The 10,070-nt window shown below is 42.9% G+C and overlaps 1 protein-coding gene across 1 annotated transcript in view; it reads right to left on the reverse strand.

Moving 5' to 3' along the window:
* The window catches only part of LOC106805140, a 21,193-nt gene extending 11,551 nt beyond the window's left edge, over window positions 1-9,642 (reverse strand). The window contains exons 1-5 of the mRNA XM_014806631.1: window positions 9,636-9,642; window positions 8,715-8,870; window positions 5,804-5,995; window positions 4,671-4,924; window positions 1,375-1,558 (exon numbers count right to left, since the gene is read on the reverse strand). Coding sequence (XP_014662117.1) covers window positions 1,375-1,558; window positions 4,671-4,924; window positions 5,804-5,995; window positions 8,715-8,870; window positions 9,636-9,642 — 793 coding nt within the window. The remainder of the gene's footprint in view (window positions 1-1,374; window positions 1,559-4,670; window positions 4,925-5,803; window positions 5,996-8,714; window positions 8,871-9,635) is intronic.
* Window positions 9,643-10,070: the final 428 nt, after the last annotated feature.

Genomic DNA, 10,070 nt, shown 5'->3' on the forward strand with positions numbered 1-10,070 from the left:
AGAGAAGGTATATAGATAAAGTATAAGACAATTGGTAGGATATAAGGCGGTCGGCAAGAAAGCGAGACATTTGTGCAATTCTCTTCTAATAAGATGGGTCACGATTGTTATATAGATATATATATATCAGAAGTAGATAATAGGGAATCGATTCCCTATTCGATTCGCTATCGATTCCCTATGATCTACTTCTATATATATATATATATATAACAATCGTGACCCATCTTATTAGAAGAGAATTGCACAAATGTCTCGCTTTCTTGCCGACCGCCTTATATCCTACCAATTGTCTTATACTTTATCTATATACCTTCTCTTATGTCTCACTCTGTTACTCTCACTGGTATTAAAATGTTACGGCACTATGTTGCACACGCAATTACAGAATCTATAACTGCAATATACGCGCGCTGCTACATTCATAGGCCGTGTATAAATACATACACATACACTGTAGTAAGCCTAGTTGTCACACACAAAACGCTTATGCCCATGGCGCAATGAAGCCCTTCGTAGATTCCTCGTATATTGAGAAACTGCAAAGCAGGAACTTATTCGCTTATTGCTTAGTTACTGGTGGTAACTACGACTTGAGTACATGCAGGCCCACAATAGGGGGTGGGGGGGGGGGAGATGTACAGGCGTTTTCTCGGCAGCTTACGCAAGGATAGCATATCTATATGAGGATAGCGCGTAAGCCCCCAGCTCTTCTAGGCAATAGATCGGATCCTCTAGCTTTCACAGTCGGCGAGTACTCACTCACTGCAGTTATAACTCGTGTAATGCACGCGTATACGCGTAAAGCGTAGTGATAACCATGCAAAGAAAGACCCCGCAGCGAGCGCACTTAACCGATATAAAGAGGATGAAACGGGTAGAATTCGCTTTCATATTATGTCGAACGCCCCAGTGCCCTTGAAACACTAATTAACGCCTTGCAGTTTGTAGTAAGCGCATAATAGGTTCACACGTTGTATTATGGGTCTAAAAGGATAGAAGGGGGCACTCGTAGGTAAAGTATAGCTACGCATCCGCGTTAAGTTACCTCCTTTTCAAGGGGATTCTGAAAAAATTTCATCGCCTTTGTCAAGAATGATTGACATGAAATCAATATGTGATAAACACAATCCATGACGTAAATTCGTGTAAAAATGCTCTTAACTTCGCCTCGAAATTAGGTAACGCAGATATGCATATACGTTTTTCCCTGTGTTTATTATCACCTACTGATTTACTTCACCCACTGCTTCACGATCACACCTATACTATTATTATTTTGTGATTGCCCGGTGTACTACCAGTGCAATGTTTCCGATGTTAGTTAATGTTGGAAGGGAATCAAGTCATCACGAGAGAGTTATGAACGATCACCTATTTCACTCATTGACGTCTGGTTGCAAAATTCGTCGTCGTCCGCCGCCTCCTCGGTTATGACGTCAGTGTACGTGTCGTCGGCGCAGGTCAGCTGAATGACGGTGCAGTCGTCGTCGGCAGTCTTCGATGTATAGACTGGGTTACACTCCTTCACATCCATCTCTTCGCCGTAGCAAGTCAGCTGCACATGAGACACAAGATCCGCGGTGAACAAGTAATCAGAACATGCATCACGCGCCCAACCAGTTTTGCTACTAATAATTTTTGGCTCGCTGAATTGAATTAAAACAGTGACACGTTGATTCGGGTGCTATAATCATAATCAAAAGCGACAAACTTAGTATACGATATAGTATACGATATGCACAAAAATAATTATACACACACACACACACACACACACACACACACACACACACACACACACACACACACACACACACACACACACACACACACACACACACACACACATATATATATATATATATTTAATTTGTAATATAATTGCATATCATCACAAATGCGAGCGTCGTGAATGCGTCATCGGCATATATATGCATGTGTACGTAGCGCAGACTCACGTACAGCTCATGTAACAGAGCGTTGAACAAATAGACTGCTGGGCGGCTGGCTGCCTGTTTGATATAGCGGCCAACACAATCAACTACGACCGCACACCCTGTGTTGGGTTCGGTGAGCCCTAGGTGCGATAATGGGCCGTATATGACTGCAATATTATTATATTAGCAATAGAGGCGCGGGGATGTCGGTGGAATATTGGCTTCCTACACGCGCTGTTTAATACCCCTCTCGTTGAAAATTCAACAGCACACTCAGTCTGTTTATGCGTTCGCTTCTCCAGAATATGTGCGTTCGGTTTATAAGTGCTGCCTCAGGGTGGATAGAGAAGCCGCATATAGATATCCCTAGACTCATATAATAGCACGTGGTTATTCGATGAAAGCCATCCTTTATATATCCAGTTACGAACAGAAATTGCGTTACTTGTGTGCATCCGTCTCTTAAAAAGTGGAACAGTAGTCTTTGCTACAATTAAGATTCTGAATTTTAGTAGAATTATATTATATTTATATATATATAGTCTCTGTGTGTGCGTGTGCGTGTGCGCTCATCAGAGCACCCTGTGCCTGCATGTCGCGTGTGCGTGCGATGTAGAATGTGTGTGTCGTGTGGGTTGTGTGTGTGGGTGACCATGTAGTGTGTGTGTGTGTGTGGTGTGTGTGTGTGTGGTATAAATGTATTATAAATACATACCGTCGGACAGACGGACGGACGGAAAGCGAGCAGCAGCGAGACACACACACAAAGCGACAGAGAGAGAGAGAAAGAAGAGAGTCAGAGATAGAGAGAGAAAGCAAAAGAGGGGCATCTATCTGATCATTATTACCATCTAGCTACAGTACTTCCTTCGCTCTGCATACACTCTGGCGCGTGATTCTGTGACTGACAGGATCTGCTACCCGAGCAATAAATAAAATGATCGTCAAACGGCGCGTGCTTTTCTGATGTTCAGTCGATGTAGTCAGATAATATCTAACGTCAGAGTTGTGCTATCCATTTAAAGCGGCATTTAAGCTGAAATCTGCCCTCCGATCAAATTAGTGAAATGCTTTTAACGAATTATTTGTGTGTCTAGCGTCGAGCGCCGCGGACGCTAAAGATCGTAACCGTCTCGGCTTTTTTGCATTCGTTTTATTCATGTCTAGACGCCGAGTAGAACAATCGTTCGTCTTCAAGATGTTCACTGAAACATATGAAGCCAAAGATGAGGCGGGTTTCGCTGATTGATTTCAAAGATAACGCGCGCTTGTTTCGTAGAATGTATTTGTCGTCTCCAATGTAGCCGCTAGATATAACGAAACCATTCTAGTCGGCAGAGAAAGCATCTCACGAATTCACTAATTCATTACTTTAAATTAAGTAGCAGCTCATTAATCGTCTTTAATTTATATTTAATGTGACCACGCAGCATATTTATGCGATTTTTGTGAAATAGGTGTAAAAATTGAGAAATTACAATATAATTTCACTATCATAGTAATGTAACATCTGCTCCAGTTGGCTATGGGGGATGCTACGTTTCATTTGAATGTAGGATTTTAGTTGTTTGCTATGATCATAGCCACGAATATGTGCGCTGTTTTGACGCACTTAATAATTAGTAAATCCATCAAAATCGCTTTACAGCCTTTCATAGCTAATGATACGTGGCGCCAGTCACGATATATATATAATGTAATTGTGTGTGTGTGGCTGTGTCGTAGATCTGTGTGTGTGCGTGCGTGACGTGATGTGGTGTGATGTGCTGTGTTGTGTGTGTGTCGTGATGTGGGTAGTGTGTGGCTGGTCGTTGCGTAGGGGGGACGCGCCCCTGGTGGTGTGTGTGTGTGGTGTCGTGCTGTGTGTCCGGGTGTGTGGTGTGTGTGTGTAATGTGCTATGTGCCTATGTCGTGTGGCTGCCGTGCGCGTGCGTGCGTGCGGGCGCGTGCGACGCATACGTACGTACGACACGTAATATATATATATATATATATATATATATATTACACGGTCTGTGAAACTACATTTGTTAATTGCCCCGACGAAAGGAAATCGTGTGAATGATAAATTTACGGCGGCAATTATGCCATACGCCGTGCATTATTATGCACAAACTACTCCCTCTGATTGATTTAGTACCATTCTTGGCAACATGGGGCGATATTAATGAAGCAGACTAGTGATTTTAGCCTTGATAATGGCGCTTCCCACCATAGCAAGTCTATCATTTTATATCATGTCTGTAATGTACGAGGTTATTGACTTTATTATAATGTACTCGTGAACCTGTATGTACATGTGGTGTATCATTCATATTAGCGCTCCTGTTGATATATTGTTTTTGGGTGTCAGATTTCTGCATCGTATTCGCGATGCTGTCGGCCTATCCGATGAAATATCATGCATCCATGAACGAACCTATGCATGGTATGTACTGAAAATTGTCCCTTAATTTGGACAACAAGTCGAGTTTGCTTCTAGCTGAACCAAATTTTAACGTTTTTACTCATTTTGGAAATCTCCTGGCGCAACAGTTTTTTAATACACGTTTTATTAGTTGGGCCTAAAGTGCAAATGTAGTTTTTTATTGCAAAAACGCGCAACGAAAAACCCCAATCCAGGCTAATGACGCGAGCTTTTTGTACGTGTACGTAAAATCAAACGCCGCAATTCCTTCGACGTATATGCCTGCCGCCGACATTCACCTCCCCTCACAGACAGACGCTCACCTCCATCTGAGTTCTCGGCTCCGTGTAGTTGTTAAGGAACATGTCGGCGTGACGGAACGCCTTATTCCACATGACGAACTTCTTCTGTCCGACAGAGCGGCACAGGATCTCTCCCAGCATCCCGTGCTTCTCCTTGCTGTCGAGAACTTCCGGGTAGCAAACCGCCTTCCACTGGCCGTCGTGATAGACCTGCAGAACGGACTTGAAGTCCGTCGGTCCGATCATTGGATCGAATCCGGCCAGCCGCATTGTCGCTGTAAACACACAAAATTAATAATGCAATCAGAAGAGAATCGATAGCAGATCTGATACGAGAGAAAAATATATTATTTTCATGTTCAACACTATAATGTGCATGGGAAGGGGAGAGAGAGAGAGCGCGCGAGAGAGAATGGGGAGAGAGGGCGAGAGAGGCGGAGGGAGAGAATGCGATAAAAAAATAATATTACGTTGATCGGTCAAATGAGTATCTTCATTAACTGCATCACGAAATAATGGCTTATTGCATGTAACGGCTGCAGCTCTCTCCGCAGCACTACACAACGCTGTAGAGGAATCTCGCTCAGTGTGACACATCCTTGTTTACGAGCTCTCTGTTTAATGACTCTCCGACCTACGGCCTCTATCTCGGGCGTCGGAACATTTACACTAATTATTAAATAACATAAATAATGTATAGAGTAATAATTAATTGTTTAATAAATAATAAATATGATAGAGTGGTAAAGAAGTATTTTTATTTTATGGCGAATCCGTGTGACTAATCTGTAAGCAACAAATTCCAAGCATAGTCTAGCTATGTTTGCCAAACTGAATCAAGTTGCATGAGAGGACAAAATATAAAGTAGTATATATAAGAATAATATAGTGTAATACTATTCGCAAAATACTATTATTCACACTATATATATATCCGGCATTAATAAACTAACCATTATTACTCATAATTAATAAATATACAAATAACAAACAATAATAAAAATACAAAAAATATAATAAAACATGTAATTAATTTATAATCTACATTATATATGACACATTATTAAACTAACCATTATTACTCCCAATTAATAAACAAAACGCACAATTCAAACGGTAATTAATTTACTCATTTAATCCATAAATACACTTACGTGCGCATATCACGCCGATCCCGTGGCATCTCTCGCATTCGTCATCCCCCGGTAGAAGTCGGTCGCTGACGGTACAGTCGGTAATCGCCTCGGCCCCGTCACAGTTGATGCTGGCTACTTTCTTGTTGCGTCGGATCGGGTAGTTCCAGAAGGTGCCGCCGACCGGGTAGCCGAGGTTCTTACAGACGAGATCTGCGCACACGAACATCCACGGTTAGGGTAGGGGTTCGGGTTCGGGTTATGGTTAGCGTTGGGATTAGGGTTAGGCTTAGGGGTAAGGCTAGGGTTAGAGTTGGGGTTAGGGTTAGGGTTAGGCTTAGGGGTAAGGTTAGGGTTAGGGTTAGAGTAATGGTTAGGGTTAGGGTTAGGGTTAGGGTTGGGGTTGGGGTTGGGGTAATGGTTAGGGTTGGGGTTAGGGTTAGGGTTAGGGTAATGGTTAGGATTGGGGTTAGAGTAATGGTTAGGGTTAGGGTTATGGTTAGGATAATGGTTAAGGTTGGGGTTAGGGTAATGGTTAGGGTTGGGGGTTAGCGTTTGGGATATGATTTGGGCTATGGTTAGGATTAGCCCTAGGGTTATGGTTAGGGTTAGCGCTAGGGTTCGAGTTATGATTGGGGTTAGGGTTATGGTTCGAAATGGTGTTAGGGGTAGGGCTGGTGTTGAGGATGGGGTTGTATATTGGGGTTTGGATTGATGTTATGGTTAGGGTTAGGGTTAAGATTAGGGGTCGAGACTACATTTTTTAATTGACATGGACACGCAACATTTACAAAGCGTTTATACATCTCTGCTTTGTAAGAGATGCGCGGGCTGTCGCCCCTTCAGTGGTCGACATAAATACAATGCCTTGATTGTAACAGAAACTCCGGACAATTGATATTGTCACGTAGAAACTCCAGGTGAATATCAATGAATAAAATTGTACCGGTAATGATCAGAAGCGAAAGAGCACGAGGACCAACGATGTTACAGGACAAGTAGGGCAGGACGGCAAATTGTGAGCAGTGGGACTCTATGGGACTTGAATTCCTAGCACTAACCTGCTGAAAATGATACTATCTTCATAATTCGTGTTCTAAGGGGGGAATTCGTATATAAATACGTGTAGAACATATGCCACGAAATGCGGTTAACAACGGACTCTGTCTAGAGAGGTTAATATATTAACTCACACGCTCACTGATAGTTCTTCCCCTCTCTCTGTCTCGCCGCATAGTACACACTGAACCGCGCTGCATATATATCACCCATCCATCATATACATGACATCAGTCCACACCCGCGCGCGGAATATCGCAGTACATTGCCAATTGCGCTCGGGTCAACTCTTAATAATGATTCTGCCATCTCGATGGGGAATTTGAAATTCAAAGTTAGAGCGCGCTATTGAGGCCACGGCGTGTGAAGCCGGTGGTAGCCTCATACACGTACGCGTTAATAGCAGAGCCGACTGGGGGTAAATACTGCGTTGCTGGCTCGTCGGCAATGTTTCCAGCCTCCCAGGGGTGGCGCTCCACAGACATACATGCCGGGGATAGTTAATTAACCGAAATCGTGCTCCGCGCGGGTGTAGGGGTGGCGGGGCTGGTGTGTGGGTATGCGCATGTAACTGCATGCGGTGTTTCTCGGTTTTGCTAGCATTTACCGCGTGTGTGATGCATAGCGTTAACCTTAGTTATGAATAATTAGCGTCTAATTAATCCAAATCGGCTCCGTCGGTGTGTAGAGATGGTTGCAAAAGTGTGTGATATGCAAGCAGTGTCTCTCTGTTTCTCTAACGGTCATCGCGCGCGCGCGCGTGCGTGTGTGTGTGCGTGCGTGCGTGCGTGCGTGCGTGCGTGCGTGCGTGCGTGCATGCGTGTATGTGAATTATGGCATTAAATCTGGTTCATAACCTCTCATCTTCTCTACCATAGAAAGATGCGCACAGGGAGTTTGTTGCCACACCTCCTATATCTACCTCCGAGAATGAAGCAGAGAGAGCGTATATTATAAGAAGAGAGAGATGTGGTTGAAGACAGGTGAGAGAATAAAGAAGATGAACGGGAGCGTGTAGCAGAGAAGGAAGAGAGACGAGAAGAAAATATATACGAGGGGCGAGATATAGAAAATGAGTAAAAAAGGCAGAGTATAGAATGTTCTATTCTCTCACGGGATAATGACAAACGTGTTACTGCACTCAACAGTCGAGAAACGAAGCAGCAACTGGAAAGCAATGTCAGCGAAAAAGACTCTAATCGTAGCCCAGGCAAAGAAACCACCCAAGAAAATTACGGCTATATATATATATATATATATATATATACAGCATACCTCTACAATACATATATACTTAATATATAGTATATGTGCATATATCAACGTACAGTCTACCTATGTGTGAATGATGGACTGTCTATCACGACGCATAATTAATGCGTATCCTAATCTTACCTTAGCCATCATAGCGTGAAGATTCACAGCGTGTGGCTCTAAAAGACAGCGTCGCGCACAGATCCTCGTGAGTAACCCATAATTAACTTACCGCTCCATGGATGACATATTTTGGCAAAGTATACCACAGGTATTCGAAGAGTGAGAAAGAGGTGAAATCCTTAGTCCCTATATGCCTCACTATCAAATTGCCTTGTTTAGAATACAGAATACTATTTTGTTCACTATGTCCACTGAAATGGTTCTTTTGCTGTTTTGTTCGGTACTATAGTTTGCATCCACGACTCCAGACATTTTCGATAGTGAACACTTTGATGCGCACAATAAGTCACATTCCTCGGGTGTTTGAGCATTTCCACTACGCCGAACCACATTTTTTACGCGGTTTGTACTAATGGATGTAGTTAATACTGTTAAGGCGTGCCCTTTATGCAGCAAATACAAATATAGAGAGACCGCGTCGCTGCTCCACACCTACCGACGTATTCCTGCTTGAAACTTTTGCTGCATACCGCGCTCCATTTGCTTTCCTCTCCGTTGTCGTATTCGATCTCTAGCCGGCCGTATTTCTGCTTCCCTTCCTTGAGTTTCACGTGAGACACCAGCAGCGCATCTCCCAGACTTGCCGCGTACACTGAAGTAAAGAAGAGAAAACGTTGCGCTTTAATGGTGGCAAAAAATGCGATCCTTTCTAAATCATGAGTAACTGATCTCGACATAAAATCGACTCGTGTGTCTGGGTGTTTTTTTGTGGTTCGCTTTTCCTGCATAAATGACCTAAATTAGCTGAAAAATTGTCCTAAAAGGATTGATTGGCATGTATAGATGAAAATCTAGGGCGCTTAGGAGCCACCATGGAAAGTGTAATGCCGGCGGATAACAACATCGTTTGAGTCTGAATGCGTACGGGATAGCTATGATTCATTTACTTTCATTTTGTAAATTTCGCAATGACGTACGCTGTATGCATTCAGTATGCATAATGGACAGAAATAGGAGCTATGCGAACACTCGCAGATGTTACGCATAGCACTTATTCTAGAATTTCATAATGCAAATCCCTTTCGACCGGCAGCAGCTGTACGTGTTCCTAACGAAATATTATTAACGCGCGCGAGAGCACGCTTGCTCATTGCAGCTCGTGAACGATATAATTAGTATCATTACGAAATACGTCAAAACAAAAATAAACGTCCACGAATCTTGTGACAAATTCACCGCGCCTATACGCATGCGCAGTTTCCTCTCTTAACTAAGCCTAAGTCAAATTAAACTTAGTTTAATCGAAACTAAGTCTAGTACGATTCAGTCGTAGCGCTGCAACTAGCGCTACAACTAGTATTTCTTTATTTATACTTTACAGACGTATTCACCATAAAATGGTAATATGCGTACATACCTACCATATTCGTATTACAATAACGATTATGTAGCATTTCGTTTTACCAACATACACAATCTTAATCAACGTTGTAAGTCAGAGTTAATGTCTCTAACGTTGGGATTTTCCATCATTTCATGCCTTAGCCGACATTGCAAGAAAAGCGGGAATGATTAACAAACCCAAACATGCGCGCATACGAGCGAGCTCCGATGATTCAACATTAACGTTAACACGATGTACGTCGCCTTCACTCTGCATTCATTATGAGCCATCCGACGTCGCCACTGATGGATGGGAGAGCGTATCGTCCGTGCGCCGGCGAGAGTTTACGCGTGAAGTACGCCTCAACTAACATGATAGGGTTTCCCACTAAATACGGATTGTTTCTGAATAATTAACATTAAGAATTTGATCATGATAGGGTTTCCCACTAAATACGGATTGTTTCTG

The sequence above is a fragment of the Priapulus caudatus genome, unplaced genomic scaffold, assembly GCF_000485595.1.
Source record: "Priapulus caudatus unplaced genomic scaffold, Priapulus_caudatus-5.0.1 Scaffold6, whole genome shotgun sequence".
Classification (NCBI taxonomy): domain Eukaryota; kingdom Metazoa; phylum Priapulida; class Priapulimorpha; order Priapulimorphida; family Priapulidae; genus Priapulus; species Priapulus caudatus.